Below are 19,436 nucleotides of genomic sequence, written 5' to 3'. Positions count from 1 at the left end.
TCTACACCTTGTTATCTCAGATTCTCCAGCATCTGAAGTTCCTACTATCTCTGAAACCACTACCAAGTGATGGTTGGGATAGAGTGCTACCATCAATTTCTCCTTCTCCTCTTTTAAAACAAAACTTTAATCAGGTGGGGAACTGTAACAAAAGTAAAATCACGTGGTCAATGGAAATTTACAGAACTGGAACAAAAGATTTGTTGACGCGTCCTCACTCAATCATGGGTTTGATTGCACAGTTCACCAGCAGTGGAATTGCAGGTGGTGAGAGAGCTTGCACAGTAAAGCAACCAGCCTGCCCACTGCCATTCTGCTGACCCCAAACATATACTGTGTGGAGATGGCATCAGAAGCCCACCTGCTCTTAGGTCTATTAAGATCCTTAGTGTCCGCTCATTCCACCTCTACTGCTTTTTAGCATGCAGCAAGGGAAGTAAGAGGCAAAGGGGAAAGCCCAGCAGCTTTCACTGTATGGGCTGAACTTAGGTACCTTCCTTGGGCATTCCCATGTGCCCATCAGAGGTAATCATGTGCCCCTATTTAACCTGTGAGCCCCTATTTCTAGTACCTCACACCTGTTAACCCCTCCCTACCCCACCCATTCCACCACCCAACCCTCATGGGGCTGGGCCAGCCAGACCCCCTCTAAAATCCCTGATTTATCTTTAATGCTGGGCCCAGTTAATCTTTTTCCCTCAGCGACTGCCTGCAGTCCCATAATTGGCCACTGCTCAACTCTGGCGCTGCTGCTGAGGCCAGCTGCTCTCTAAGGGCGGACCTTTCTCCCAGATGGACGTGGAGGTTCAAATCTGAAACAGTGAAGATTGGTCCAAATGCAGTACTACTAAGGGGCAGACGGGTTTCAGGCAGGCAAGCTGACCAACCTCTTCATCGACTGGGATGATAATACCCCATAATCCAGCACCATGTGTCTGGACGATGCTGGTGGAGTCCCAAATGTTAATTAGTTAACATAGAACTGGCTGAGATTCAGACCTGGGACATTTCTGGTTTCTGTAGTTTGTAAAGTGTTTTTAGTTTGACTTCCAGTGCGATTCTGAGGAATTCCTAGCATTTATATTCCAGCAGGAAGTCACTAAATAATCTTCGGAAGTGGGAATATTAGCTGGCTTTCCTGCATTTAAGGACACTTTAGGCAATGATACTCCTCCAGTTTTGGTCTGGTTCATGCCAGTTGTTACAAGTTGACCAGGGCACCTGGACAACTCCATTGTTCTTCTTTGGAACAGTACTACTGTGAGATTTTTTGTAAAGTTGCTCAGAGAACAAACTGCCTCTCCAAAAATGTCTCTCTGAAAACCAGGATCCCTCCGAGAGCAGTGCTCCTTCAGTACTGCACAGGGTGTTGTGCTCAGGTTTGTGGAGTGGGGATTTTATAATATGGAAGATTGACTCACCAACATAGAAGACCTAAGAATTATGATCAAAGACACCAATTACATGATCCGTTCTGCCAATGGGTTCCCAATACTTTTCCTGATTCATGCAAGGAATTCATACGAGAAAAACAAAGGAGAATGCCGTATTCTAAGATGGAACATGCAACCTTGCAAGATGTATGGGGTATAACACATGAGCAAGCTGACTACCCTTCCATCAGTGGGCACCTGAGAATAGCCATGGAGCCCAATAAAGATTGAACAAGCAGCTTAGTATTACAGAATGTCTTTATAAAGAATGTACATTACTCACAATATCTACAAGAGAAAAACACTGGGCTCCACCCTGCATTTGTGATTGAACTTTGGAGGTCCGATTGCATCTGAAACCTGGTAAATGTTTACATAATTTGCTGTGACCTATCATGCTTGGATGGGGATCCATGTACAGAGTAAGTGAGTGAGAATGATGCATTGGAGTTTAAAATGTGATTCAATGTTATGTTTGGGTTACCTAGGCATTTTTTTATCTGGACTATTTTGGGCCAGTTCGCAATGGTGGTAAGAGGTGGGTATTTAATTTGATCAATGATACAAAAAGAGTCTCTTCAAAGCCAAAAACAACTTAGAAAGGTGTGTGCAGATAGGGTTGGCTCTTGGAACATCCAGTTCCAAAACCTCAAGATAAAAAGATACAACTTATGAACGTTGGAAATCTGAAAGAAAAACAAAGAAAAAGCTGAGTGCCCAGCAGGCATTTCAGCATTAGTAAAGATAAGGCAGCCTGCGTTGTCAAATACAGAGGTTTTGTCAAAAGTAGAAATGAGTAAAACCGAACCCCTTCATGGGATTGAATGAAATAAAGAGGATGAAAGAACAACAGGCAAAACTCAAGATTCAGCTCTATTAATTGCTCTTATATTAAAGCAGATGAAGGGTTTGACAGGCAGTAAGCATATTTTTAAAAATACGTGCAGAAAATGCTGAAAATACTCAGCAGGTCAGGCAGCATTTGTGGAGACTGAAACTAGAACTCATGGGGGAGAGCTTGTGGAGGCGAGTAGAGGTCTTTTCAGTTGGTCGGAGAGATGGTGAGAGACCCGAGCTGTCTTTAACACAGCAGTTACACACTGGTGAAGATATTTCCCCTAGAATTGAAATACATGGGCAAAGGTCCCATCCACTGAGAGCTCCTAGCCAACCAGAGGCCAGCAGCTCTTGCACTCAACAGCAAGAGGAGGACATGTCTGCTGCTAAAGGAGCAACCCTGGAGTCCCAGGATCGCAGAAGACCCAGGACTAAGTCAAGGGGTTTGTTGGAGAGGGGAGTTACTTGGAATTTTTTGGGTTAGATGTTGCAGGGAAAGGGGGATCAGGGATCAGAAGAAGGGCCAATGAGTTGTTTTCCCAATGGGCATGTTCCTGCCCTACGTCCAGTGGTGCACTTGCCAAGCAATCAGTAGTGTCCTCTAATGTAGTAAAAATAGTGCTTTTCTTTCCCTTGAATTTGTGCTCTTGCAAAATGTCCTGAACAAAACGTTTAGACAAAATCTGACCTTTTTCAGAAAATACTCAAGTTCTGTGGTACCAAATGTCTGAATGTTCTTTTGTGGTAGTTTGTCCCCATGAAGTTATGGCCATAGTTAGGATCTATGTTGATTACTGCTGAGTGTAGGTTGAGCACCTGTTCCAATTGAGGTGAATTGCAACTTCAAGGACATCACTAAGAGCAGCCAGCCATACATCCCCTCAAAACTGGCTGCATGCCCTATTACTGTCTCCAAATCTGCTTAAAATTTGGCACTGATTTAGTGATCTCACTAGTTGGTTTATAACAATGGTTATTCTGAAAGCATTACTTTGATAAGGGTTATTGTTTCTGTGACTGAGGTCAGGCTGCATTACTGAAAAATCCTAAAACATAAGGACGTGCAGAGTCAATCTGATAGCAGCAGGAACAAAAGGAACGTGAATCTGGTACAGGAAATTTGCTGAAAACATCGGTGAATTTTTCACAACTGGGGTTAGAAGAAGGGTCTAGACCCGAAATGTCAGCTTTCCTGCTCCTCTGATGCTGCTTGGCCAGCTGTGTTCATCCAGCTCTACACCTTGTTACCTTAGATATATCTTTCCACAAACTGGCTGCATCCTGATTTGGAACTGCATCACTGTTCCTTCCACTGGGGCCAGGTCAAAATCCTGGAGCTCCCTTTTTAAAAGCACTGTGGGTGTATGCTACATTGGATGGAGTTTACTGGTAATGAGACAGCCCACCATCACTTTCTCAAGGACAATTAGAGAGGGACAATAAAGACTGGTCATATCCCGAGAAAGAATAAAAGCAAACTACAAGAAAAAAGATCCAGAAACAATCCTCAGAGATAGTAAGAACTGCTGACGCTGAAGTCAGAGATAACACAGCGTGGAGCTGGAGGAACACAGCAGGCCAGGCAGCATCAGAGGAGCAGGAAAGCTGACGTTTCGGGCCAGGACCCTGAAGAAGTCCATACTGTGTTCTTCCAGAAACAATCCTGTCATGTTCACTGGTTATAATCCCACTAACTGTAGCTAGAAAATTTTAAAAAATACACAGCTCCATTCAGGATAAATCTGTTCAGCCTGACAGTTATCTTTTGTAAATCAAAGTCCACTGACAAAGAATAGAGCAAAAGCATCCACTGCATTTTATCAGAGCTAAAGACTAGTGACTGTTCAGGCCTGTTGCAAAAACAAAACAGTTATTTTCCTTCCATAATTTGATTCTTTATCTCAGGCCCTGCAGTACATTCCCAGCACTTCATTTCTCTTCCAACTATGGTATTTTCTAATTACACTTACATAATGTCTTATCCTATTGAATCATCTCGATGTACTTAAAAAATCAATTACTTTTGAAATGTTATTACTGCTATGACATAGGTGAAGACATCTAACCTAATATCCATTAAGGCCCACTGCAGGATTTGAACACAGAAGTGTACACTGACACTATAATGCAGGATTGAGGGAATGCTGCACTGGCAGACGTTCCTTCTTTCAGATGGGATGATAAGACAAGGCTCAGTCTGTCCTTTTCAGTGGATGTCAAAGATCCCATGGTACTATTTTGAAGATCAAGGTGTACACCCCAGTGGTTTGGCCATTATTTATCCCTCAATCAACATCACAAAAAGTAGGTTACCTGGTCATTATCACATTGTTATTGGTGGGACCTTGCTGCTCATAAATTGACAGCTGTGTTCCCTTCATTACAAGAGTACCTGCACTTCAAACGCATTGTGAGGAAATGTCAAATAGTCATGGGATACTCAATATAGATACATTTTTCCACTTTTCAGGAGACACCCCTAAAGCTAGCTCATATGGAAATATGGGAATATCGGAAAGGAGAAGGCCAGCCTGCAATGCCATTCAACTGGATCATGCCTGATCATCTCCCAGGACACCGTTTTCTCACATTATGCCCATATTCCTTGATATCATTATTATCTCAAAATCTATCAATCTTTGTCTTGAATATCCTCAATGACTGCACTCTACAATCCCCTGGTGTAGACAATTCCAAAGATTCACTATATTCAGAGTGAAAATAATTCTCTGATTTTCAAGGAGGCAGGGATGAGAGGGAGGGTTGGACATGGGATGAGGCCAGGAGTGGGAAATTTTGAAACTGCTGAATTCAATGTATAGGCCATTGGGCTGTAGGCTCCCGAGGCGGTATATGAGGTGCTGCACCTCCAGTTTGCGGGTGGTGTCATTGTGACACTGGAGGAGGCCCAATATGGACATGTTGCCCAGGGAGTGGAAGCGGGATTTAAAATGGTTGGTGACTGAAAGGTGTTGTTGTTTGTTGTGTACAGAGCGCAGACTCTCTACAAAGCGGTCTCCAAGTCTCCACTTGATCTCACTGATGTAGAGGAGGCCACATCGGGAGCAGTGAATGCAATAGACCACGTTGACAGATGTGCAGGTGAACCCCTGTCTAATGTGGAAGGTTTGTTTTGGGCCTTGAATGGAGGTGAGGGGTGAGGTGTAGGGGCAGGTGTAGCACTTCCTGCAGTTGCAGGGAAAGATGCCGGGAGTGGTAGAGTTAGCAGGGAGTGTGAAGTGGAGATGGAGTCACAGAGAGAGCAGTCCTTGCGAAAGGCAGATAGGGGTGTGGAGGGAAATATCACTTTGGTTGTGGGGTCGGATTGTAGGTGGCGGAAGTGGCGGAGAATGATATGTTGGATGTGGAGGTTGGTGGAGGGATATGTGAGGACAAGGGGGATTCTGTCTTTATTTTTGCTGAGGGGAGGGGATGTGAGGGCAGAGGTGCAGGAACTGCAAACTGGAGGAGCAACACCTCATATTTCACCTCGGGAGACTACAGCCCAATGGCCTAAGCCTGGATTTCACCAGTTTTAAAATCTCCCCAATCCCAGCCTCATCCCATGTCCAACCCTCCCTCTCATCCCCACCTCCTTGACCTGACACAACCTGTCCATCTTCTCTCCCACCTATCCACTCCTCCCACCTCACTGACTAATCCACCTGTCTGCCCCTCCCACCTAACTGACCAGTCCCCAACACTCCCTACCTGCACTCACCTATCACCATCCCACCTACTTTGCCCGTGCCCAGCCCCACCCCTCCTCTTTCTATTTATTTCTGAGCTCCCTTCCCCCTCCCCATTTCTGAAGAAGGGTCCCGACCCGAAACATCAACTTTCCTGCTCCTCTGATGCTGCCTGGCCTGCTGTGTTCCTCCACACTGTGTTATCTCTGACTCCAGCATCAGCAGTACTTGCTACCTCTGACTTTCAATCCTGTTTAGCCTCCCTCCTATTTCAGATTGGTTCTAGGCAAGGGGAAATATAAATTCCTACATTGAACCTGTCAAGCCTTGCAATTATTTTGTATATTTTAGTGAGATCACATCTCATTTTTCTAGGGTCAAAGAATATAGGCCCAGTCTTCTCAATTTCTCTCATAGCACAATTCTGCCATCTAAGGAATCAGTTTGTTGAACTATAGTTGTGCTCCCTTCATGGCAAGTATATTCTTCTTAGTTAAGGGTAGCAAACTGGATAAGGTACACTAGGTGTGTCTCACCAAGACTCTATACAACTTTAGCAAGACCTCCTTACTGCTGTCCTGAAATCTTCTTGGAATAAGGCCAACATACCATTTGCCTCCCTTATTTCTTCTTGCACCTGCATGTTAGCTTTCAACAACTTATGAAAAGTCACATCTAGTTCCCTTTGGATATCATCACTTTCCAATCACTCAACTTGTAAGAAACACATTGCTGTTTGAATTTTTTTTCTTCCAAAGTGGATAACTTCACATTTTTTCCACATTATATTCCAACTGCATATTCGTTCCCACAACTAGATCTTGTATGCATTCCTTTGAAGCTGCTTTTTATCCCCCTCACAACTTGCATTCCCACCTACTTTTGAGTCATCAGTAACTTTGATATAATTTCTCACAAACCTCAGGAACTTTAGGCACAGAGAACGTTTTTCTTCCGTTGGAAAGCAGCTAAAAAATCAGAAATACTGAAAATACGTGGAGGTTTAGTTTGGATTGTGTGTGAACGTTAGATTGTATGTATATACATGCACAGACAGAATCTAAAACACACACGGAAAATCTAATTTGTAGAGGCAAAATTCAACAAACATTCATGGATTCCAATACACGTACGCAGACAGATTCCAGCTCACAGACAGAATCCAACATATGCACAGATTCCAACAAACATCCACAGAATCCAGCACACATACACAGTCAGACTTCAACTCAACTTGTACGTAGGCAGATTCCAACACACACACACACACAAACAATCCAATAAATATGTGGAGACTAACACAAATAAACACATCTAATCCAACTCAGAGACTAATGCTCCTCTAAAAGTTATGGCTTACTGTTAATCACAGTTGCGTAATTACCTCATGATTCAGTTTCTTAGCACATTAAGCCGTTAAATTTTGTTGAAAGATGCATGAAAACTAAACTGAAGAACTTGGTAAATTATTAATAGTATCTGGATATTAATATAAAAACAGTTAAAAGTGTTACCATTGCAGTGGATGTGCGCGGACATGCTGTGAGAGCATCAAGTTCAGACAAATCCTGCAGTGAGCAGGCTGAGACAGACAAGCCAATTCTCTACAGTAAATCCAATCTCAAGTATCACTGTTGCATTATAAACTAACTATTCACAAAAAGCATAGCATTTGTACATAACGGTAGAGGAAAGTGAAGGAATTCAGCACAGAGCGACTAAGAAACTCTGTTCAATTTGGTATGAAGTTTAAAAGTGGGTGTATGGATTGATACAGTCCTCCCAGAAGCACTGAGCAATGAATGTACTATGGCTTCCTCCAAAGTGGTAAATTGAATAGACATTATATTCGTATATTGTATATTTGAATGGAAAATAAAAGTTAAAGAGGACAGCTACATTTGAAATCGTGAAGATTGTGATAATAATCAGGCTGCATTGTTGCATTTTTTAACAGTACATTACCATAAGTTTATAAGGGAAACATCTGATTGAAAACTCACTTTGTTAGTCTTTGTTGGATTAATATATGGGTTGTTGATTCAGATGGGGAGGTTGGTTGGCTCAGTCCTGAATGACTGGTTTATGATATTGAGTGACACCAAAAGGATAATCACAATTCCCATACCAGCTGAGATTATCAAGAAGATCCCATCTTCTCAACCTGGTCAATCACTTGAGGCTTGTTTAACCTCAGGTTAACATCACCACCAGTTGACTCCATTTATGTCTCTGTTTCTGTCATGAGAAAGTGACACAATAGTGACTTTTATTTGCAGTGAAAGGTGTTTTCCAACATTAAAGGTGTCTGGGAGGTGTGAGTCATCTCCAGCAAGAAGTAATATATCAATGGTCTTTTATACACTGCCCCTGATTTAACTTTCTCTCAATTGACTTCAAAGGAAAAAAGAGGATGAGGCGGGAAGTATAAAGGACAACTTACCCACTATTATCCAGTCTGTTCATAAATAAATGCCATCTCCCCAGACATGAACTATCTGTTATTTCCCACTGTTTAACAGTAGAAGAGTAACTAAACTACAAAAGTACTTCATCGACTGTAAAGGCCTAAGAACGTCGTGAACTTATGAAATTATTAAAACAAGTTTTTCTTGTTTACATTTTACAGCAATCTGGCCATGGGATTCCTGCAGATTGCTTTCTGAAAACTAAATTTGAATTTTGTAAAACAAATATGTTATGTAAATATTGAGAGATTGCAGAGTTCACTGCATTGGTCATTCTCTGAACATTTTAGCACCAATAACACCTCTGGATATTGTTTGGTGATGGACCTCCATGAAGAATCCCACACAGGTTTAATCTCCTTTGAAGTAAGTGAAGTTCTGAACAGAGCTAAAATGCTGTGCTGGTGGGAGAGCAAACTTGGGGAGAGGTGGGGTGATCAACACTGGTGTTCCTCTCTCACTGGTTTCAATAGTCAGCTCAGGATTACATAGAACTCAATGTGAATCTATTGTTGGGAAATAAAACCAAGATCCTTACAAAAAGAACAGGATATTTATTACGAGTGCAATATACATGGAAACCCCACTTGAATGTTTTCAAAATTTCCTTTCAAAGCAGAATTCAAAGAATAATGCATGCAGGTCTGTCTGTTGATATATTTCCTCTATATTTTCTGCAGCTGGAGCACCATCCCCCTAAATAAGCCCAGAGGACACAGCCACAAGTTGTCAAAGTTCATGGTTTGGGGGTTCTTCACTATCTCATTGTTGACATTTCTAGTGTTTAACCAACAATAACCATGTATTTTCTCAGTGAAGCATTGCCAGATTGGACCATCCAATCCTTTGGAACATTGGTTTTCAAGGCCAAATGGGAACAAATCCATCTCCAGCGGCAAACCTACATCTCAAAATCAATAATTGGTCAATTCGATATTCAATTATCTCCAGCAACCCACAGTACGTGAGTGTGTTTGATTGTCCACTCTACTGCAGATGACAGACTGGATTCCAATTTCCTATCAGACAACATATGGCCATCAAGAGTTTAGTGCATAATTGCTAGAGCATACTCAGTGTTGCTGCAAGCTTTAAAGTAAGCTGGACTACCTCAGACATGGTAAGATAGCTTCCACAGCACAGCTATGGCAGTGATATTCAATATACGTCAGGAGTTGCTACTTGCGTTGGCAAAAGCATAAGAAATAGGAGCAGTGGTAGACCATCCACCCAATGATCATTTAATAAGCTGATCTTCTGCAATGTCTCTATCTTGTTGCTGTTTCCCTATATTCCTTGATTCCCTTTGTGTTCAAGGCCAGGTATAAGAGCTCTGATCTAGTTTTAATTTCATAGAATCCCTACATTGAGGAAGAATGCCATGTGGCCCATCTAGTCTGCACCAACCCTCCAAAGAGCATCCCATCCAGACCGAGCCACGTACCTGATCCCCATAACCCAACATTTCCCATGGCTAACCTACCGAGCCTGCACATCCCTGAACTCCAAGGAGCAATTTTAGCATGGCTAATGCACCTAACCTGCCATCTTTAGACTGTGGGAGGAAACTGGAGCCCTCAAAGAAAACACACAGACACCGGGAGAATGTGCACACTCCACACTGGCAGTCACCTGAGGCTGGAATTAAACTTGGCACTTACAGGCAGCAATGCTAACCACTGTGCCACCTGTAACTTAGTCAACTAATGTAGAAAATGCCCTACAAAAGTAGCGCATTTTCTTTCTCTACCACGAACCTGGGGTGGAATGTTTAGTTGATGAATAAGTTCAAGACAGGAATCATTCGAATTAAAGCCTTCAGTAAGATGATTTTGAGGGGAACAGTTTAGGTGGGTATCTGGCATTGGTGCTGTTGGCTTCAGCTTTGCTCCTACTTCCAACTCAAGCACATACTTTTCTCAGCAGCATGATATTAATCCCTTGTGTCTATTGTCATGCAAAGAAATCTGAAGCAAACTCACATACATCAGTACACAAATGTAACTGCTAAAACTTACTTCACTTTCAGCCTAATATTTTTGCTGGGAGCCAAACATATTTTCAGATGCATTATTAAGATTTGAAGAAATTCTAGACCCTGCAGTCCCTAACAGCCTCACAACAAGACAGAGCCATAACTGAAATGGGGACCAGCTGTATACAGCTTTCAGAAACCAGTCCAACATGTGTTTTTTTTATGGATTTCTGACAAAATTCCAATACCTCTTTTGAACTGTTTCAGCTCTGAAGAAACTTTAAGAGTATCAGGTCAAAAACAAGAACAGCCAAGATTGTTTTTATTAAAATAACCTTAGAATTGCTGAAAAAGACATATTCATGAGGATGTTATTTTTCTCAAATTATTCTAATGCAATTATGCTGTTATTCATGACTTTTCTGATATTTCTAAGCAGTTTAGACATAACATAAACAGATTGCATACATTTGGTTATTGGCTCAGTCAGAATAAGCTGATAGTTGCTGCATTCTCTGATGGTGAAAGACTCCACAAGGCTCAAACCTAGTTTGAGGACTGTACGTAGAGCCACACTGCCACACAGAAACAGGCCATTTGGCCCAACAGGGCAATGAGGTTGCTTATGTTTCAGAAGTGCACCCTTTCCCATTTTACTTCATCTTAGCTTTTCAGCTCATTCTTCTCTTACTTTTGCCTCCTGTATCCTTTACTAGCTTCCCCTTAAATGTATGCTAATTGACTCAACCACTTCTTGTGGTAGCACATTCCACATATTTGTTGCTCTACGAATAAAGAGATTTTTTTTCCAAATATCCTTCTTGGATTTATTAGTGGTTATCTTATACACAGAGACCATGGTTTTGGACCTATCTACAAGTGGATACATCGATCATCAAATTACCAAAGAACTGGATTATTGTGCTTTAGATTTCTCAACGTTTATTTTCTGTAAATAGAGGAATCCTAGGGTTAGAGAGGATAATTTCTGAAGTGACACTCTGAGATCAATTAAATAAGATTGGTAGACTTCTCTGTTGATTGATAGGCGCTGGTGAATGTTTGGTTCCGTCTAGCAATAAATAACTATTTTTATATCCTTTATAAAACATTTTGGCACAGACATTTTTTCAAGGTGAGATATCTGAAATATGAAGCTATGTCTCAAAATGTTTGTCTTTATTGATCAATGATATGACAGTAATCAATTCATCAAAGTCGAGCCAGAATGAAGCCATTCTCAGTCTTTCTTAGTCCCATTCCAGTGTCCTTTCTGAATGTACCTATACGCTCTTGCTTTTTAAAAACTTAATATTGCTTGATGTGTAAAAGCCGTCTGCAACAATCCCTTGTGAGAAAAAGCTTCCACTTAGCCCCTTTTTCCCGCGTAAATTTAACTGTGGTCTATGTCACAGATTTGTCAAACAGTGAAGAAAATCTTTCATTGCATTACTTTTTTTTTCATTACATTTCATTTTCATTACGACAGTCAGTATACTTCTAAGAAAGTACTTCATTTGGTTGTAAAGTGATCTAAGATGTAAGTGGTCACAAAAGGCACTATATAAATGTAAATCCTTTTATTCAACCTGTGGCCTCCCAAAATTTGTAGTTTTGAAATCGTTTTTTCATTTTTCTCTCCTTCAATCTTTCTGGAACAAGCCTGAGTTTACAAGACTGCCTTTAAATTGAAAATGTTTAATTTCTGCTATCATTCTAAGCGAATCTTCACTACGCCCTCTCCATGGAGTTCCGTTACAATGGGGTGTGCAGGATTACACACAATACCCTATCTGTGTCCTAATTAATGCCTTGCACAAATTTAACAATTCTTTCCTTTCATATTCTACGTCCCCAAGCATAAAACCCAGAGTCCAACTTGTCTTTTTAATGACCTTTATTTCCATTCACTTTAATTTTAAAATGTTCACTGCCATGAGAGTTAAAGATTGATTTTTATTTCCTGAAGCTAACTGCTCCTCAAAGGGGTGCTTTAGATTTGCTAAGAGTCAAGTCTGGACAACTGTTTTACACGTCTATTTTCAATGTTGATGCATGCCTTATTATTTTTGTCTTTTATATTGAGCCCTACCCAACTCATGCCACATGTAGCTGGAATGGGTTACAGTTTACTGCCAGGTTTCTGCCGCAGACTTTCAATTACATGAAATTGTCAATGATACCGACAAACTTGACAATACCCCAGGAGCAAACCTCTGCTTTTCTGTGAAGCTTCATTTTTCAGTAATTCATTTGCATTAGTTGTGCTTTCCAGTTTGCTTTGGGCTGCTTGGGAAGAATGTCACAAGAATGTCTGCAGCTAGTGGTTCCTTCGCTGCTGTGCCAAGTACTGACACACACACACACACACACACACACAGGATCACAGAGCAGAATGAAGTTGCTGTGACATATTGGAGGAGATTCCCTCTGAGCACAATGTTCATGATGTGTAGTGAAATGGGACAATTTTCTATTATGGTAATGTTCAGTAATGTCATAATGAGGTGTCGGTGAAACATTTTTACAGACTTAGCTTGGTTGAAAACAGAAATCTGTGCTGACAGTGTCTCTGCTACATAACAATCAGACGATACCATCCACCTTGTAACCTGGTCACTGCTCTGCATGCTCAAGCTAGATTGATTTGAACTGTCTGATGATGTGCACGACTAAGATTTTTTTGTGTATAAAAGGACTGGAATCACATTGTTAGCTGTGCACTATGAAAATAGCTCGGCTAATTGTCATTGCACAAAGGTCATTGATCAATCTTATATATACAGTTATTCTAACTAACAAGCAACATCACTACATTCTCTCCTGCTCCTGGATGAAGTTCTATTGGTGTCACTTTTGATAAAACTCAAGGAGTTACGTGTCAGATAAAAAGAAATGGTTTCCTACACCATGTGGATTAATTTTTCACTCAATTATTTCAGCATGTATAGAACAACAAAGGTACTGGCATCAAACTGAACCCTGATTGCCCAAATATCACCATTGCTCTGTCACATGCACTGTTAACTTCAGTGAAAGGCTTACCTGGTAAATCATTACTTTGAAGTTATTCCGTTTCAATAGCGTGGCTTCATTCGCCTCAAGCTTTTTGATCTGCGCGCCTTGCTTCTCCATGTTGTACTTGATGGTCTTCACATTGACATTGACTTTCCGAATCTTCTCAAGCATCTTGTCCACACTGTTGCTGGCAGTGGCGTGTGATTTGGTCAACTTGCTCAGCTCGTTTTGGATGTGGTACACAGCGGTTTCCATCTCCAGATGCCGCTGTTCCAGCTGCTGCTGGCTGGTTTGGATCTTGTCGACCATACCCATCACTTTGTCCAGGAGGGTGAGTACCAGGACCCCATTGAACTGGGGCTCTTGTTTCGGGGTGGTTTCATCTTGCTCCTGTGGCTCGGGAACCTCGGGATTCTCCTGCTCTTCAGTCTGCATGGAGTCTGCCATGGTTAGAAATGTCAAACTGGGATTAAAAATACCAACTGAGCTCAGGCTCGTTGTGCTCGGACGTAAGCCAGTGAGTGAAGAGAAAAAGAGAGAGAGAGGAGAGCGTGTGTGTGTGTGTGCTTTCACTTCAGTTGCACAGCTGCTCAAGAAGTGTCCAAAAAAAATTTGCAAGCTTAAAAGGACATCAGCTAACTCCACCTAGCTGCGCCAAACAAGACTGCTAAAGTGCACGTCAGACCCTCCTTAAATTATTAGAATAGTTGGGTGGGAGTTGAAGACTTTCAATGCAGGCACAGGCACATCTAATGAGGAATGCACAATGCGAACATAAAATGTTCCAGATCTTGGTCAGGAATGTACACAGAGCTAGGCTCTGTACTTTATAGAATTCCTAACAGATAAATCCAGCTTTGAAACAGATTGCTGCACAACTGAGCTACGTATACCCACGTATACAAAGAAACAGCTGAATTTCCATTATCAAAAATGTACTTGCCTAAGCAGTTTTTGTTTGTAAAGAAAGCTGGATTTTAGTATACAGTCCAAGCCACTGGTTAATCCAGTCACAGTTAACATCCAATGCACACTTTACTGCAACCTTGAATTAATTTCCTTCAGAATGGGCATAACCCTATATTTAGCTGCTTGCTGTTATCTGTGTTTCTCTATGGTTGGTTAAGCTCCACATCTGGGTAACATTCTACAAATCGAGAATGCTTGAAATAGTTAGAAATACTTTCCAAAAAGATTGTCTTTTTAAAAGATCACTCAACAAAAAGGTAATCATACAAAATGGGGCTATGAGCGAATGTGTGTTCATTAGGGGAACCCTTTGAGTAGTAAAGGATTTAGGCAGAAATGGAATAACATGGGGATTATTTTCTTCCAAGTGATGCTTTATTTGCAATGGTGATCATGGCATAGTCCATTATTTCAATACAAGCTAAGTGCCTTCCAATTAGCTAACTCATCACTTTTCCTGTTTTGTTTCCTCTCTTTCTCTTCCTTCTCCTCAACCTCACTGGTCAATGGTTCTATCTTCTTCTGGGAAATAGCCATTTAGGAGTGACATTAAAGCATATTTTAAGCTATTTAATCCAAAATATTATGCCCATTCCTCTTCTCACTTAAGCAGAGGAAATCTTTCCCCTAATTGTTAATATTCCAAATTGATCTTAAATTCTCGACAAACAAGGAGCAAAGTTGCGGGGTTGGTTTTCCTGTTCCTAGATTGAATAGGGGCTGAACTGCATCCAAGGTGAGCTGCACCAATGAAGGCCTCCCTGAGCCTGATCTTGGTGATCCTACCCACTAATATAACCCAGATACACCTGGGCAGGGCCCAATTCTCTAGCCTTCCGTTGGGAAATAGGGATGGGAAGAAGAGCACAATTGGAAGTCTGAGACCTGCAGACATCTTAACCTGCAGGTCAGTAAATACCGCGTGGGATTGTGAGAACTCAATTTCTCAGTCCTCTGGTGATCCACTCAGATACTTTGGTGTGACAGAGTTCAAGACACAAGGCCCATCACCAGACTGTTGGGCTGAACCTGGGTCTGGTTACCATCTGGATGAAAAGAGAGTGATTTGGAGCTGGATAAAAAACCGAAAGAACTGCGGATGCTGTAAATCAGGAACAAAAACAGAAGTTGCTGGAAAAGGTCCTGAGGAAGGGCCACCGGACCTGAAACGTTAACTCTGATTTTTCCTTCACAGATGCTGCCAGACCAATTTGGAGCCGGAAGTGGCTTGTAAATACCTTTGTAATGTTTGTGCAGCGATTGTAATGAGGTCAGTCAGGTAAACCTCATACAATATGAGTTCCCTGGCTGGGACTGTTAACATGGTCCAATCAGGGAGCCCTAGCTGACAGATATAAACAGGACTGTCAGCGGTTCTGTTGATTCTGAGAGCTGGCTCTGAGAAAACCAGACTGGTGTCAAATACTATGCATGTGTAAGGGTGACTTGATGATGGGAAGTTGGTTTCTGTGGAATTATTTCAGTGGTGATGAGAGTGAAAAAAAAAACATGCTGCTGAGCAAATTTGCTCACAACAGTTGTCTTTGAGTCGGAGGTAAATGTTTTTGGCATTATGCTATTATTTGGGAAGCTTGTTTGATCTTGCTGCCAAAGACTGGCCCTAGTATGTAGAAAGAATGTGTTATCTTTTCCAGGCAAATGATATTAGGCAGATGAAAAGCAACGTGTAATTCTCCTGACAGTGTGTGGACCTGCAACTTTTTTGGTTATTAGGAGCCTAACATTTCCTGAGGCACCAGATTCTAAAATTGTTCAAGAACTGATGAATTCTGTTATGGAATATTATGACCCCAAGCATCCTCTAATTCTGAGGTGCTATCAGTTTTAATCAGCAGTTCAATAACTGGGGGAATCCATGTCAAGATTTTTGATAAGGTTAAGATGACTGCCAGAGGCATGTGGCTTTAATTTAAACCTTAATGAGATACTGAGAGACCAGTTGGTATGTGGGATTAATGATGTAACCATGCAAAAGCACCTACTTGCTGAAGCCCAACTGGATTTCAAACAGATACTATAATTGGCTTTGACATGAGAAAATGAGGCAAGTGTTCAGGAGACGGGAGAGATACTAAATTAATATTTTGTGCCAGTTTTTACTGTGGAGAAAGAAATGGAGTCTAGAGAATGCACAGAAATAAACTGTTATGTTTTAAAAACAGTTCACATTACAGAAGAGGCAGTTTGGGAAGTCTTAGAGAATACAAAGATGGATGAATCTCTGGGACCTGATCTAATTTATCTGAGAATGTTGTGGAAAGTAGGGGAGGAAATTACAAGACCCCTTGCAGAAATACTTGTATCATCCATAACTATGGGTGAGGTGCCTGATGACTAGAGGGTGGCTAATGTTGTCCCTTTGTTAAAGAAAGGTTGTAAGGTGAAACCAGAGAACTATAGACCTGTGAGTCTGACTTCAGGTATGGTAAATTGTTGGAATTGATTATAAACGATAGGATTTATGGACATTTAGAGAGGCAAAAATTGAATGGGGATAGTCAGCATGGTTTTGTGAGGAAAATCATGTCTCTCAAACTGGATTGAGTTTTTTGAAGAAGTTACCAAAAAGATTGACGGCAGAACAGCAGGCATTGTTATTTGGATTTTAGCAAAGCCTTTGATAAGTTTCCACATGATAGACTAATTAGTAAAGTTGGGTCACATGGGATTTACTGTGAACTTGCCAAATGGATACATAATTAGCTTAATGGCAGGAACAGAGTAATGGTGGAGGGTTGCTTTTTGGATTGGAGGCTTGTGGCCAGCAGTTTTCCACAGGGATTGGTTCAGGGTCCTCTTTTGTTTGTCATTTATGTAAATGATTTGGATGAGAATATAGAAGGCGTGGTTAGTAAGATTGAGAATGACACCAAAATTGGTGGCATAGCAGACAGTGAAGAAGGTTTTCTAAGATTATGCAGGGATCTTGATCAAATGGGCCAATGGGCTGAAAAATGGTGGATGGAGTTCAATCTGGATAAATGCAAGGTATTGCATTTTGGTACAACAAACAAAGGCAGGGCTTATACAATTAATGGTAGGGCCTTGGGTAGTGTTGTCGAACAGAGGGACCTAGGGGTGTAGGTACATAATTCTTTGATGTTTGTGTTACATATAGACAGGATGGTTAAAAAGGCATTTGGCAAGCTTGCCTTCATTGCTCAGTCCTTTGAGTGTAGGAGTTGGGAAGTCATGCTGAAGTTGTACAGGACATTGGTGAGGCCTCTCCTGGAATACTGTGTCCAGTTCTGGTCATCCAGTTATAGGAAGGATGCTATTAAGCTGGAAAGGGTTCAGAAGAGATTTACCAGGTTGTTGCCAGGTAAGGATAGTTTGAGTTATAAAGAATGGCAGGATAGTCGAGGACTTTTTACACTGGAGCATAGGAGGTTGAGAAAGAAGTTTATAAAATAATGAGGGGTATAAATGGAGTTGATGGTAGTTGTCTTTTCCGAAGGATGGGGGATTTCAAGACTAGGGGGCACATTTTAAGGTGAGAGGAGAGAGATTTGAAAAAGACAGGAGAGACAAATGTTTTACACAGGGTGGTTTTTGTGTGGAATGAACATCCTGAGGAAGTGGTGGATGTGGGCAAAATTACAACTTGTAGAAGACATTTGGATGAGTAGATGAATAGGAAAAGTTTGGAGGGATATGGGCTGGGAGCAGGCAGGTGGGACTAGTTTAGTTTGGAATTATGTCCAGCATGGACTGGTTAGACCGAAGAGTAAGTTTCCGTGCTGTATGACTCTATGACTCTACATGAGCTACAGAGTATGCAGATGGAAGTGGACATCCTCGCCAGGCCATCTGAGATTGGGGGACACCACTTGAGTGAAGACAGTTAATAGCCTCACTTACGGCACATCCTGAACCAAGGAACTCTAGGTCAGCCCACAGCAAAATCCCAAAACAAAGTCAAGTGCACACCCTGGAATGCCCACCAACATCTGGCTTGGAACAGTTAAATTTTTTAGCAACATCCAAATCAGAGCCAATCAAAATAAACATCTGGTTAAATGGTCACCTGGTTCTAATGGAAGTCGATACCAGCATGGCTGTATCAGTGATTAAAAAACTAGTCTTTAATAAAATTCGCTCTGGACTCCATTCCTTAAGTTTGCATAACACACCAGCTAAACCGAGAACCTATACCGGGACACCTTTCCAGTTTAAGGGTATACCTTTGTTTCTGAACTTGTATGAGAGAGAGCTGGTTCAGTTAGCACCGATTGTAGTAAAAGGCTCAGGCCGAAGCCTGATGGAGCAAATTTGGTTGAGAAAGATTCAACTTGATTGGCTCAACATTTCTCCATCAGAAAATGGCTGCCTGAGTGAAGTCCTAATTAAATACCCAGAAGTTTTTCAGAAAGGTCTAGCAACTATCAAAGGGGCCAAGGTCACCTTATGTGTTGACCAGGAAGCAATTCCATGATTCTGCAAAGCCCACCCAGCGCCATTTGCCTTCTGTCCAAAAGTAGAAGCAGAAATCAGGGGGCTGGAAAGCGAAGGAATTATCAAACCAATACAGTATTCAGAATGGGCAGTACCACTCATACCAATTGTGAAGCCCAACAGATTTGTGGGGATTTTAAACAAACTGTAAACCACTTCTCACAGCTGGATAAATACCCAATTCCTTGCGTTGAGGATTTACATGCAAAGCTGGTAGTGGTCTGTCTTTCAGGAAGTGGACATGAGCCATCTGTGCCTGCTGTTAAGTGAGGATTCCTAGAATTAGGCTACAGCCCATTAGGGTTTGTACCAATATACGAGACTGTCATTTGGGATATCATCAGCCTGTGCCATTTTTCAGTGGATGATGGAGAACATTTTACAAAGTCTATCCCAGGATGCCATTTATGTGGATGAAATGCTAATAACTGGTAAGGCCAATAAAGAGCACTTAGAGAATTTGGACATAGTCCTTAGCTGTTTCTCCAAGGTGGGCATATGCCTTAGAAGGGAAAATTGTGTGTTTCAGGCACCCCAGGTGGCCTATCCTTGGACTGCAGAGTTGACAAAA

At 41.6% G+C, this 19,436-nt stretch overlaps 1 protein-coding gene across 1 annotated transcript; it reads right to left on the bottom strand.

The window, feature by feature from the left end:
* Nucleotides 1-13,399: 13,399 nt before the first annotated feature.
* On the bottom strand, nucleotides 13,400-14,067 carry LOC109934919 (caveolae-associated protein 1-like). Its single transcript, XM_020533594.2, has one exon. The coding sequence runs from the start codon at nucleotides 13,865-13,867 to the stop codon at nucleotides 13,400-13,402; it is 468 nt and encodes a 155-aa protein (XP_020389183.2). The 5' UTR covers nucleotides 13,868-14,067.
* Nucleotides 14,068-19,436: the final 5,369 nt, after the last annotated feature.

Source organism: Rhincodon typus, chromosome 30 (genome assembly GCF_021869965.1).
Source record: "Rhincodon typus isolate 14 chromosome 30, sRhiTyp1.1, whole genome shotgun sequence".
NCBI lineage: Eukaryota > Metazoa > Chordata > Chondrichthyes > Orectolobiformes > Rhincodontidae > Rhincodon > Rhincodon typus.
This window is presented reverse-complemented; position numbering and strand designations above follow the sequence as displayed.

Coding starts and splice junctions, on each gene's coding strand:
- LOC109934919 (XM_020533594.2), bottom strand. CDS start 13,867: ATGGCAGACTCCATGCAGACTGAAGAGCAGGAGAATCCCGAGGTTCCC.